The sequence below is a fragment of the Pieris brassicae genome, chromosome 8 (genome assembly GCF_905147105.1).
Source record: "Pieris brassicae chromosome 8, ilPieBrab1.1, whole genome shotgun sequence".
Lineage (NCBI taxonomy): Eukaryota > Metazoa > Arthropoda > Insecta > Lepidoptera > Pieridae > Pieris > Pieris brassicae.
Genome location: NC_059672.1, coordinates 3,104,812 through 3,119,632, shown reverse-complemented (window position 1 = coordinate 3,119,632; position 14,821 = coordinate 3,104,812). Strand labels below are relative to the sequence as shown.

Genomic DNA, 14,821 nt, shown 5'->3' with positions numbered 1-14,821 from the left:
ATTATGTAAATATCTTAAAAATTAATTATTATTTACTGTTTTTTAAAAATAAGTTATCTCAGTAACGTAAGAAATTTCATTTAAAGGATTTCATGTAATAGTTTATGTGGTATACATTTATTAGTGCGGCAGATAATTCAATATTAATTTAATATAAGTATTTTGTCAACAAACTCGGCGTCAAAGTTATATCGATACCGTAATCGTGAGCTGTAGAAACACCTCATTAACAACGAATACCAAGTCAAGTTTCCTTACTGGGTTTACTTAGGTAGGCCTAAATACAGTAAAACATAGTTCTTTAGCTCCCGTTTTTTCACGATTTCTATACCTATGTAATAAGCGCGATTGGCAAAATTACGTCATATCTCGAGACCCACACCTAAATGTATGTTGAACAAAGCATAATTCATTACCATTTAGCAGGTACCTTGAATTAAATCTACACCATACATGTTTGACAGGTAGACATCGTATTTTATATCGTTAGAACTAAACAGGAGTTATATTAGTTTATAAGATAACCTAAACTTTCCGGTTTCCTTGAATTTTTATTCCATGGTTTAAGCCGGAAACTTATCCTTACTTCCAAAAGGAAATTGCTTATATTTTTGTATACTTGTATAAGCGAAAAACATTAACACTAGATTAGCATTTTCGCACTGTCATCATCGCCTCATCAATCAATAACTCGAGAAAATATATGTTTTCGCTTTTTCACGTTGTTATTTCTTTTATGACGATCTTAATAAGTACATAATATGATTATTTATTGACGGTTAGTCTAGTACTATTGTTTGAATTCGGCATGCAAATCTTGCTTTGAAATAAGATAATATTTTTTTATTATTATTACATAATATGTTTAATTATTTATTTATCAAATACAGTTTACAAGAAGTAAACTTAGCCACTTAGCCACTTAGCCTATCTACCAGGACGTTGAACATATATATAACTTATTTACTAAGACTAATTAATAATATACCACGAGCGGACCCGACAAATGTTGTCCTGTTCAAACGTCTTAAAATATCTCATTGTATATCTAAACCATTATCAAATCCACTTGAACTAACGTAAAAACATTAATCGGTTTAGCCATTTGGGAGTTTAATTATATAGACTAAACGTCTTTAAAACTCTTCTACATAAATATTTCTGAAACATTTCTTATCCTGCTGAATCGTGATCGTATTTCTTATTATTTTTTATTGCATCGCAACCCCAGAATCCGTGAGATTAGTTTTTTAGGTTTTAATTTACTGTATGATTTTTTTTTCGTCTAACATATTTTAGAATAAGGTTGGTGATTCTATATCTTTTTTTATAAGATTTGGTTATGATCTTGCTCTTTACTCTTCATATTTACTTTTTATCCTTATTAGGAAGTAAATGATGGCTTGTGAGCGATAAGGCCGCCAATTGCATCCCTTATAATTTTATGTGTTATGTTATTTGTTTTTCTTTAAATATGATGAAGTGTTAATAAATATACATACTTTCAAATATTTTTGCTTTAATTGAAAGTTACTAAGAGATACATTCAACACACTAAATCTTATTATTTTAACCGGCTTTAAACCTGAAGGAAGGTTTATCATTCACGTAAGTACCGATATATGTATTATAAATGTTTTAAAACCGCCTATGGAGTTTCAGTTGCCCACTCAGATGAACCTTTCTGGAGGTCACTGAACTATCATCGGAGTCAATTAATCCGTGACGAATATTGGCGAAACATAAAACGCAGCTGCTATCGTATTCAATGCATTAAAGTCAAAATCCGTTTTTTTAAGTTTCATACCGTATTGGAACTGAAATCTTGTTATCTGTAATCGTGTTTTGTTTTAGTAGAGTCTTTAGACAGTTTTAGAAAAGTTTGTTAAGTGATAATAATAATAATATAGACTCACACAGCGGTCTTAAAACAATTGCTACGCTCTCTTCTTGGAGGATCCGAATTGGTTCTAAAACGAGGAGGTAACATAGAATAACTATCGTATTTATTGCTTATTTATTTTAAGAAATATTGTGTGACCATACATGTTTACATGTGATGCTTAATTTCTTTCGTATGTCGGAATTATATAGGTTATCATACAATATTTTCAATGTAATAGTAAATGAAATGATTAATTTCAATTGATAGTGATATTTTGGACATATATTATCTCATCGCAGCATCACAAACTGTAAAAAATAATTTAAATTTATCTTGATTAGCAATTTAGATTCGCGTGTCGTCTCTTGGCCTCGTTTTCTATTAGGACAGTTCATTGACTCATTCCATGACGTCATCATGCAAGAATATCGCAACTTCTGTGAAAGAGAAATTATTGGTTTTGGAATATCTTCAATGGTATGTTAACTAATCCGATTTGCTTGACCTGCACGCTCGTAAATGTTATCTCCAAGGCACAGTGTAGAAAAAGCTTCTTAAGATTGATTTTCTATAACCTATAGTTCGCAGTGTTGGCCTAGTGGCTTTAGCGTGCGACTCTCATCACATGAGGTCGCAGGTTCAATCTCCGGCAAGTCCACCAATGGACTTTCTTTTTATGTGCGCATTTAACATTCGGACGACTGGTGAACGAAAACATCGCCGCCTCGCCTGAGATTCAAAAAGTCCTGTGTCAGGCACAGGAGGCTGATCCACCCACATGCCTATTAGATCATAGAACAGTTATAGAAATCTGATCTTATTTTAAACCTGTAGTCTATGCTATGAATATTTTCATATTTTATTATTTATTCATCTTTTTAGGTTAAATACTAAAAAAACGTCAAATCGTAAACCTAAAGGAGGTTTCTTTGCCAAGTCAGCAACTGTTTTTAATTATTCAGAAAATAAACATTTTCTACGCACAGACACCTCAATGTTTATAAATATATTTAACTAGGATGCCCTTCTTGGCAATTATTTTTTAATACTTTTGGTTTTATAGTTCTGTAAAAGCTGTTGGCTACCAAAATAAAAATATAAAAATTCACAGTCCAAACTTATTACACCAGGAAAATTGTGTACGAAAAATATGAACGTGTTGGACTATAGATACAGTTATACTTTGCGTTAAGTCTCAACTCTGAATCATCTGAAGTCATAGCGCTAAGTCTTGTTTTTGATTTCTCCTTTAACCACAGAGTCAATACATAAGTTTACCTTTACACAGAATACATTGAATTAAACGATCGCAATTGCTAAAATCTCTAATGAGAAAACCATAGGTACTTGTGCATTTTATACCACGCCCTAATTCTGGAACAAGTCTCACCATTGCACCATACAGTATATTATTAGCCAATGCTAATCAATATCCATCATTTCTCTATGCATATCAAACAAGGCATGTTACATCTTAATTATGAGTTATTCAGTATTGATACCGATAAAGATATCTCATTTGACATTTTATACTACCTATGGACAACTTGATATACGCAAGTATTTAAAATATTAAAGAACATACATATCATTAGTAGGGCGTTTTCTTATCAGGACTGTATTTAGACAATTTGTTAATTGAATTTGAATTAATTCAGTCGGAACCTTCCTCGTTACATTGGTGAATTAACACAAAAATTTCTTCAAAAAATACTCCAACTCTAAAATATCAAAAACTATCAAAGTGTATTTTATTCTATAACATTCACTTACTTTAGTATTAATGATAGCATTCGTTACGATTTCACTAACTGGGCGTAATATTACAAGAACTTTTTAAAGATCTCATACACTCGACCAATAATGATCAAGATTAGCTTTGCTATCTGAACGTGAAAGCGTATGAAATATCTAAAACTTCGATATTTCAACTTGGCTTCGGGCAGACTCATTTCTGTCCAAATCAATATACATAGGCAGTAGTAGTAGTAGGTATACTCCTACTAACCATAAACAGTTTTTTCCCGGAAATCGATTGTTTTCTAATGTAGGATCCAACTGTATTCAGATGCAGAAGCAACATAATTTTTTTTTATAGTTCAAAAAGTATACCATACGTATAAAAAGTTAATAGCTAAAATTAGTTCATAAAGCTGACTATTATAGAAAGTTAATCCACTTAAAGTATCGATAACTGAAGTATCTCCAGACCTACCTCACCCAGATAACAATTCTTTAAGATTTTTTTTTTTTAAGTGTACGATTTGACTAGTAGAGCGCGGGAAACCCATAAGTCTTAAACTTTACAGAGCTCATCTCTTTGAATGACGGTAATCAACAAAATAATAGGTATAACGGTCTTTTCTGAATCTTAGGTCAGAGAGAATATAGATCCAGTACATTTTCAGCGAAGTTTTTTTTTATTATAATTTCAAAGCTATTTTAATAGTAGTGAATCAAAATGGTCCATTGTTAGGTCACGTATGAATAGAAAATATTGATGTTAAAATTTGCGGTCCAGTTTCTTAAAACACCAACGTGTGCGACACACAATAACTTTGCTTTTGTGTATATTGACTTAACAGCTTCGTTAGACCACAATGAAAAGTACATACATATTACATAACGTCATTAGCGTACGCCGAAAATAGAAAATAATATTCTTCTTTTAACTTTTAAAGGTTTTAAACAAACAAAAAAGGCCAAAACTTTTAAGCTTTCTCAAATATCGTCAGTCTCAATTCGCGTACAATATGGATAACCAGATCATCGAAGAGTTACTAAAAATTAATGCAAGCTTTATATTTGTCCTCTACGTCATGTCTTTCATCCTTGTACGTTATTAAAAGTGACCTAAAATTACTATAATTAATTTAAAAGCTCAATAAGTCGCTTCTATAGAATCACAAACAAACTTAATGCTAATCTAAAAGCATCTCTTCAGTGACTTAGCAGATAAGAAGCTGCCTCCGTGAACTACATTTCGCCTTCAAGTTTCTTTTTTCAGTTTTTACGTGATTTTTTTCAAAAACTTGAGAGTTCAAGGAAAATTACTCGAATTGGTCCAGACTTCGAGTTTTCCGCTTATGCGAATCATTTATATTTATATGATTTAGCGGACTTTTTAATTATTGATTTTTTGTATAAAACTTTAGTACATCACTGTGATGTTTTGTGAATAGATACCAACATGTACGCGATTTTTCTTGGTATGTGTTTTATGCTTTACGCTTTGGGTCACATTATCAAAATTTTAAGGTAACTTTTTTAAAATATTATATAGGATTTGTTGTCAAGGATATCGAATGTCGTTCAGTTTTGCAGTCATATGAAGGGAAAGGCTAAACTTGGTGTGCTCAGCAGGGCGAGGCGGTACTTCACTCCGGGCTACCGCTTGCAACTCTATAACCGCAAATTCGGCTTCACATAGAGTACTGTTCTCACCTAGGGGCGAGAGCTCCACATTACCAGCTCCTTCCACTGGAGCGTATTCAACGAAGATAAATAATTTATCAAATCGGTCCAGTATTGGAGTCTATTCAATGCAAACAATAAAATCTTTTCCCTATAATATTAGTGTACGTAGATATAATTTATTGCTGGGTACATTATCTATAAGAAATGTTAAATATATAAACAGCTGATTAATCAAAGCTGTTCTCACGCTGATGATACAAAATTGCGAGAATTTATATTGCATTAGCCAAGTTATTTTCTATATACTCTAATCGCACTTGTTTATGAGTTCGTTTATCCCGAATGAAATGAATGTCAATAAAGTTTGTTGATATGTATGTTGAGTATAGATAAATAAAACTGTGGCCATAGGTCAGAATACAATAAATGCAATTTCATTACTTTACAGGACAATCAATTAAATTATTAAGAAATCTTGAAGGCTCTATTAAAATATGAAACACTCGATGTATTGATAAGTCATACTGAGCAAAAATGTACATATCATTGTCTGATCTATGACTACAGAAATACTTTCAAGCTTCAAGAATTAAACCAGTTGTATATATTTTTTTATGTAATAGCAGGCAAACGGGCAAGAGGCTCACCTGATGTGAAGCGATACCGCCGCCCATGGACACTTACATTGCCAGAAGGCTCGCAAGTGCGTTGCCGGCCTTTCAAGAATTGGTACGCTCTTTTCTTGAAGGACCCTAAGTCGAATTGGTTCGGAAATACTTCAATGGGCAGCTGGTTCCACATAGTGGTGGTGCGCAGCAAAAACTGCCTTAGAAAACGCTCAGTTGTGGAACGACGGACGTCGGGGTGATACGGATGGTATTTTATATTTTGCCTTGACGTCCGATAATCAAACTCAGCTGCGGGTATTAGACCGAACAACTCTTCTTAACACTCCCCATGGTAAATGCGGTAGAAGATGAGACGATGAAGACGCAACGCCAAGGGATCAAGCCGCACGGAAAGTGATTGGTCGTCGACGATTCGAACCGCTCTTCGTTAAATACGGTCAAGTGGAAGGAGCTGGTACTGGATATAGTTAGCAAACGTTAGAGATGCCTTAGGCACTGCAATCAAAAAAATCTATTACTTTTAATTGGGTTATTGTAGAGAAATGTAAACGTTTTATCCTTTAGGTATGTATAATAAAAATTATAATAATGCATAGTATTATAAACAGCAAGAAAATTGAATCCATAAAAAACTGTGACCCGTGTGCAATTGTGTTTTACCAGGAATCGATCCTAAACTGAAGTAAACAGTGACCGATAATAATAATACAATTTTATTCATGACAGAAATATGGTTGTAATAAAATTGATCTAACGCTAGTCCGGACATTGCGACAATTATTCCGTGGGACATAGTGAATATTTTTATATTTCAAGATCATCACAATCAAAGCAAACGAGTGTGTAAAAAATAAAATATCAGAAGAAATAAAACAATACTATATACATATTAGGAAGATCGACATGTAAGTTCCGTACTAAAAGTGTATTGAAGCTTCAATTGTCTAGTTTCAAAAATGCTTTTATAAAGGTGACACCAATTACATAATTACAGTATTATTTTATTCTTTTGTATACGTCTTTCGTGGGATTTTATTACGGAAATACTTATGTAAGGTGTTTTGTTCGAAATTTAAATGTCGCGGCGAATTGTTACGTTAATTACAGTTAATTAATGTAACCGAAGTTTTAATGACCCTCTTTTAACGTAGAATATTAACAGTTAATAGACAACTATTAATATTAATTTTCTACAATATAGCATAGATGCTAGCAGAGTAATTCTTTGCTTGACTTTGTTTTATTGTAATTACTCGCTTATAGAGACGTATAAGCATTAATTTTAATAAACTACAACAGTCTGTGGATGTCTTTCTGCATTTGTTGTCATTGGTATTTTTTAAGCAAGACACCACAGACTGTAATGGGGTAGCATTCATAGTCGAGACTTACAGTGAACTATGACACCCTTAACCGTATATAATAATTAAGCTTAGCTTTTACTTCGGACAAGTTTCTTACACACAATTAATTAAAACAAACTAAAGTTCGTTTCCCAATCCTCCTACAGACCCTCCAGAAACCTACATCCTTTTCTTTCACTCCCTACTGCTGACCCTTGCCTACACTCAGTTTTATGTTCCCATCTCGTACTGTCCTATGAACAAGGTGAACATTGAATTCAGGGTCCTTCAAGAATTCCGATTCTTAAAAGCCAACAACGCACTGATGAGCGTTTTGGCAGTGTTTCCATGGATGGTAAATTATAATTATTCATTAAATCTTCGTTGCTACATACTAAGAAACAAAATGATTGGGCAAATTATTGTTTTTTATACAAATAATATTTTTTATTTAATAATAAATGGCCAAATATACAGTATTATTACAGAAAAGTACTATGTAAATACAGCTAGTATCTTTCACTTTCTAGCACAGCGTAAACACACTTTGACAGACAGAGACGTAAGAGTAGCAATTTAAAATAAGATTTGCTAAGGTATTTAGAATTGAATAATTTCCATGTGCCATACATCCAGTATTTTTTTCCTTTTATCAAGTTTTGGGTACCAACTTATCAGTTTTACTCCATTTCTCAGCCCCTCACACCCGTTCACCTCCACTCATACACACACACAATGTCCTTATACTTTTCCTAATGTTACTATTTCTCATCTCTCTTGTTTATATTTAATGAATTTCTGGTCTTTGACAAACCTCATTTTCTGGGTATTGGTGTGGAGGGCCAGCTTGTTATAAGGTAAGAGAAGTTTGCCTGAAAGTCTTCCACGGATCGCTTCACAAGTTCTTTTGCGAACTAGCGAATCGACTCCCGGTTGAGTCTTTCCTGGAAGCAAACTCCTCCTTCAAAGGCCGATACCCACTAAAATAGGTGTCCATGGACTGAGATGACTGATCTTTTTGGGCGTAAGCTAGTTTGCCCTATTCTATAAAAAAAAGAAGTGACGCTTACCGTAGGACATGCTGGTTACCTCATAATACGAGCATTTGTTACTGCATGCAATTAAAACTCTAGTCTTCAGACTCGCTAGATTAACTGATATTAATCTAATTTGAAGATAAAGAAACATGCTAATAGGAGGATAAGAACATACATACACAAGTCTATGGTACATGAAATGTTAAAAACATTAACATATTTATTGATTACCCGCCATTGATACTTGAGATTGACGTACCATTGAATGCGAAGCAGAATTTCACAACTCATATCGAGTTCATCCATTCGATACGTAAGCCCATCAGAGTGTAGCATCGAGCGGTCCGATACGGTCTATTGCATTGGTACTGTATCGGGGTCTCAACAAATATATCCACATACATCCATAGAAAATTTTACAGGAACTATTGGCTTCCCTGTCACGTTTAGGAAATTTTCTTGTCTCGTGAAGTAAACTTATGGTGTAGCTTATCGGTCTAGGTTACGCTACAATGATAAGTTTTAGAAATATCAAGGAAGGCGAGCCCAGCAATTCGAAATTACTGTTGTGTTTTTATAATAAATTGTTAATTACCTATACACAGCTAGACAGCTAGAGACCTCGGATATCCACTTGCTACGGTCTTCTCTCGCTATTATGACATTCACCACGTATGCCCGTGGGTTATTGGTACGATTGACCTGTCCCTTTCCTAGTACGTTCTGGATTTGGATTCGGTATATAGGACAAGGCATACCTAACCCGATTTTACCATCCAAGGTTGCCTTGTATATCCTATTGGTAAGCCACTTCTCAATCATCGTTTCGGGCCAAACCTCCTAATCATTCCCTTTCGTATCCTTGTCACTACGTCCTCTACCACATTGCTGCACTGAATATATAACTATAAATATAGCATTTTCTTAATTTTATTTATTTTAAGTCGTCAAATATTTTACAATTTAAAAATTTTCTTCTCTAACGGTAGCAATTTAGTAATATATCCAGCGACGTTTTATAAAAACAATAACAAAATAAAAATGTGTTTATTCATTATAAGTACATATGCATTACAATGTGTAAGATTTGGGAACCATTTTAAGTAACTAATAATACCTGTGTCAGTGTTCCCAACTATCACTCTTTACAATGTATAAAAAAGATATATTCTATTTCATTGACTTGTTGCTGGTACTGTTCATCATTCAAGAACTAAGAACGAAAACACATAGCTTTATCTGTATAAACTCTTTTAATCATTGTAGAGTCCCACAAGAACACACTAAAAGCGGTAATCACCGCTGAAGCAGCTACGTGAGCTTGAGGTATGAATAATGCTAATATCATATTATGTACCATCAGGTTTGCTGTAATACAAACGTATGTAATCTACTTATAAAACTCGATTAACATGCCTGCATATACCCGAAACTTGGTATGGTTAGATTGAGGTCAAAGTGTTTTCTATCAAAATCTGCAGCTGAAGTGTGAGAGTTTTTTTAATGATTGCTTATTAAGGATAACGTTATCAAAAGCTGCGCATACGACCGTTATCCCTGAGCGCATCAGGAATTCTATAGAAGTTTTTGCTTTTGTCAAGAAGGGTGCTCACAGCGTCCTTTTTTCTCACACCCCTGTGATTTATGTGCCCCTCGGTTTAAGTCGAATCGATTCTTCCCGAAACTCGGTATTCCATTTTTAAAATTCGACGGATGCAGCGTCTCCGGTGTTGTCAGCACAGCTCAGATCGTTAGGAGTCCTCATATGTGACGTTTATTTTGTTACACCAAAGGGATATTAACGGAAGTGGTTTTTAACAATTTTGTTTTTGTTAACCGGTCAACTCTATTGTAGTGCGTAGCGCGTGCGCCGGCGTTTAGTTGTGATCGCAACACGGACAAGAATAGCCGTTGCGTTACCGCCTTTATCGGAGTTTAATATGATCCTTATAGTTGTGAAGCCATATTAAAGTTTAATATACAAGTGTGAATCGGCGCGGTTAATCGCATACAAACTATGTGCACAGTGAGAGAATTTTTATCTTTTTTGTGATAGTGATAAGCGTATGATAAAAGGATAGTTGATAGTTGAGTGCGGTAACCAGTAGACGTTTTTGAATTGATATTATGGAAGGGCAAATGAGTGATGCGCTTGCGTCGATGCAAGTAGCGATGGACCTATTTTTGTAGCACGGAAATAAGAGCGGCGACAGGAGTAAAAAGTTTCAGCCCAAAAACTTGTGTGTGTGATATTTGTAAGGAAGGTCAATATGAAGAAGAGTGCTTTGTTGAAATTAAAGGCGATATTTGGGTCGAGAAAAGGTTAGTTTTATATTAATCATTTTATATATGAAAGATTTTTTTTTATAAATCGTTCATAACATGTTATTATGAACTGTTGAACTTTGCAGATATAAAAATGTGTAAATATAAATGTAATCAAAACGGATGACTGAAGCGTCATATTATTTAAATAATAAAAATATTTATTTGCATTCGTTTAAATTAATAATAATAAATAATTAAATAACATAAAATTCAAGTCGAGTTAAAAGGCAATCTACAAAATCACTTATATTATGAAATATATCTATAAATGCATCATTATTATGGTTTTTCCTATCAAATGAAAATTATATATTGAAAAAAAGGAACATCAAAACTTATATTTAAAATCAAGGGTGTAGAGAAACAAGGTAACTTTTCTGTCATTTTTATTCGCCAACTATTTGTTTTGTATTTATGAAGTAATATAGCGTTCAAAGTATACACAAGACGTAAGCCTAATTTTGTACGCAAAAAAACTCATGACGCTGAGCCAAACCAGTATAGTTCAAATTATATTTAGTAATTCCTTTATTCAAGAATTTCGAGAGCGCCTCGCCATATCTAAGTATTTTACACGCATAGTTACACGCCACTACACATACATATTATTCTAGCTTAGAAACGTCTGTATCTTAAAACTAAAAGCCATATAAATCTATCATTTAAGTGTTTATCTATTGCGACATTTATTTCGTGTCTTATAATTGTTTTAACGAATTGTAACACGTAATTTCTTGATACTTCAAATTTTACATAAAAAAAAGGTCTTAATCAAATAAAAAAATGTTTATCAAGGTCTTAATTTACTACCAGTTCCCAAATCGAGGCCTGGCAGAATTGGCAAGAAACTATTCTACTCTTTTAATTCTTAATATATCAATTTTACATCACTACAAACAATAATCATTGTTGATACATTCATTGTACGAACGAAGGTAATGACAATTTCTTTAATTGAACTTTTTAAGATTGCATTTTATAGACAAAAGGAAGCTCACTTTTATGTCTTCTGGCCAATCATACAGAGACCCATACCATTATGAGTTCTTAATTACCTCGACCAGTTTGTAGTGATACAAAATGCGCGGCATTTTGAATGGAGATATTGTGAAAATTTATTTAAGAAATACGTTTGAATACGGCAGTCAACATTAAATAAACACAACGTCTACATAATTTACATAGCGATATTTTTTTGTAACCCAATATTAATTAAAATATGTATAAATGTATGTAGATAACCTAGCTCGTTTATGTACTAGCATTCGACTGATAAGCACGTGTTTCAAGACGTAATATTCATAATGAAAATTAACGCCCATTGTTTTCTTCAGTGTTCGAGATAGTGAGCTGAGTGTTGCGTGTTTCAGTTGTGAATTTATTTAATTTATATTATGCTTTCTTGCTTCTGCGCTCAGCGCAAACGTGGTGAGTTTCATTATTTGTATTTATTTAATATTTTTTTTTGTATATACTATATATCTTGTTCTGTGTATACTGATGTAAAGTTTTAACTAGAATAAGGATTTATTTTAAATAAATCTTGTTGACATAGCGATTTTAATGATGCTCACTGATCTCATGGTAGATAATTACCCAATATTGTCGCTACCTATTCGCTGTATCGACTGATTTGGCAGTGAAATCAGTAGTATTATTAACTATACGCCTGTCACGCATTATATGAAAGAAAATTGATATGGTTAATTTGTGAAGAAAATGAATCGGGAACGATTCTCCTGTGAATACTTGAGTCTTCGGGTTGTATAGCGAGAGAAGTGTAGGTATATAGAAGGGGTGACGGTGTTAATATATAACAACAACATTTGTGACGCGAAATCTAGCCCTAAGATAAGAAAACCAAGAGTTGCTAATCGAAGGTGTTTGGAATGTCAGAAACCGTAGAAACAAACAACTGTCTATTGCCAAAACAACAGCCGTTCGGATAAGATTCAGAGTCAAAACTTTAACTGTGACTTCGGTATTTCATACATTTTGACATAAGGGAAAAAAGACTTGCATGAAGCTGGAATTTTATGATTTTTAAAGCGTTCGCTTGTCTTATTAACAGTTTAACATCCTACAGGCCAAATTAGTTTTAAGCTGTAAGAGATAATTTAGTATAACCGTCTTCATGGCTAAGTGTTTAACACATATGGTGTATAACAGGGTCCCTTTCTGGATTTTGTGTCCACTTTTAGGTGTCGTTAGACACAGTAAGCTGATGTGTGAGGCAGGTTTCTTCGAAATATATTAATAATGGCTAGTTTTCTGGTCAATAGCTACTTTTCATTCACGATTTTTAAAATATAGTATGTTAATATTCTTATATCGCTAATAATAGATATAAAACATTAAATATGTTTCCTGATTTAACATCTATTTAAATATATGAAGGGGATAGTTCGTTTCTCTACTTGCTATAAATAGCTGCACTTAATTTTTTTGATACACCTTTCGTTTCAATATCACTTTTCATCTAATGTATGTTTTAATTCTATGTTTGATATTTCCATATGAAATTGTATGTTGATTGATGTTCACATTAAAAAGACGATTCAAAAGTGCTTTGTAAAAAGTTTTTTTCATTAGCTTTATATCCGAATGAACATTAATTAAAAAGATGTCTTACAGTTAAATTCCTTTCACAAATTAATGCAGCGTAAAGTATTTCTGTGAGAAGTGCATTATAAGTGAAATTATTTTCATACAAATACGATATTGGGCAAATGCAGGAAACAAAAATTTATAAAACTTTACATCTCGACCCTAAAACTGGTTTATAATATTTTATGAGGTTACTGAATTCTAAATAAATCAGAACGACACCCCGTATTTACCACTAAAAGAGTCTGGTAACACTAAACGAGTTAGTTGCTATAGTAGAACGTATCACTAACCTTCTCTATATATATATAGGCTTGTAGTTAATCAATTTCTCAATGGAAAACAATTACAATCTAAAAGAGCTTCAACTTAATCTTGGTCCTTAAATTTTCTTTCATTATTTCTTTATGTGTTCATCTGAGTCTAGACAAATCCACGCTATCAGTGCTCCCACGACGACATAAAAAATTGTTTACGAGCATCTTTAATATCTTGCGGTAAAATCCCACAAGGTACTCACATCCGGGTTAAGTGTCAAGTTGGCAATCTATTGTTTTCATTATCTCCTTGCTGAGAAAGGATTGTCGTTGCATCACTTTGCAGCACTCGCTTTCAGTGAAATTGTATACTGCAACGACGTTTAAATCTAAAGAACTTAAGATATCGTTAGATCTAGTCCAGTAGTTGTCTTTGGTAAATACTTTTTCTTTTGTTGTTGAAATTTGTCTAATGAGGTTTTTTAATGAGAATTCAATTCCTCTGTGACATAAATAGTCATGTATACAAGGTTCTAGTTTCGATACATGAGCGTTTTTTTCTTGTTCAACTGGATTGAATGTTTATCTAAATAATCATACGTAAAATAGCTATATGTTGGTTCTATATTTATCTAAATTTACTCATCATGCCATCATAACTTGATTAGTATATTCAGAATTTATGAGTAGAAATCTGTGTTCGATTTTTGAATTTGCCTTAATGAATCTTTTGTTTTTACACACTTGTGCAAAGTTAAACTAATTGAAGGCTGACGGCGTAGCTAATGAATCAGTAAATAAACAACATCAAAGGCACCATTTAGTTTCTACTGCTCTACTCTGTCTACTTAATGTAGGTGAGGTAACACCGGGGAGTACTTTAAATGTTGTCATGCTCATGTCATGTCAACTTATGTATAGCCCTCGATTCATGTACTAGTATTCGTCTTACACACTGGTAATAAATAAACTTATTATTCTTATATTGTATTGGTACAAAAATCTTAGTACGAGTTTTTGACCACGGTTTGAGTATCATGTAGTTTGATTATTTAGCACCCGTGACGTGGAACAATAACAAAAGATCCATTTATTAGTGACTTAAATTAATTATCATTTAAACATTTTTATTATGTGTTGTGTAATATGAACTTATCATAAATTTGATACTGTAATAATATAGTTTAAGTGTCAAGTTTTTTTTAGATATTTTTGTGACAACCAAAGAGACAAAATATTGATTTTCATTATAAACGCACTCGGCGTGAACCGATTTCTTTTTATGATTCAATTAACTTTCGCTAAAATATAGTATTAA

At 33.0% G+C, this 14,821-nt stretch overlaps 1 protein-coding gene across 5 annotated transcripts in view; it reads left to right on the top strand.

Annotated features, from left to right (window-relative positions):
* Positions 1-14,821, top strand: part of LOC123712926 (uncharacterized protein MAL13P1.304-like) — a 35,477-nt gene that overhangs the window by 343 nt on the left and 20,313 nt on the right. For 3 of the 5 annotated variants that reach the window (XM_045666312.1, XM_045666308.1, XM_045666311.1), the window contains exon 1: positions 10,214-10,633. The exons of 1 other annotated variant lie outside the window; for it this stretch is intronic. In XM_045666312.1, coding sequence (XP_045522268.1) covers positions 10,582-10,633 — 52 coding nt within the window. In that variant the 5' untranslated portion in view covers positions 10,214-10,581. Of the gene's footprint in view, positions 1-10,213; positions 10,634-11,920; positions 12,068-14,821 lie in introns of those variants that run through there. One more of the 5 variants, XM_045666309.1, reaches the window with a different exon arrangement.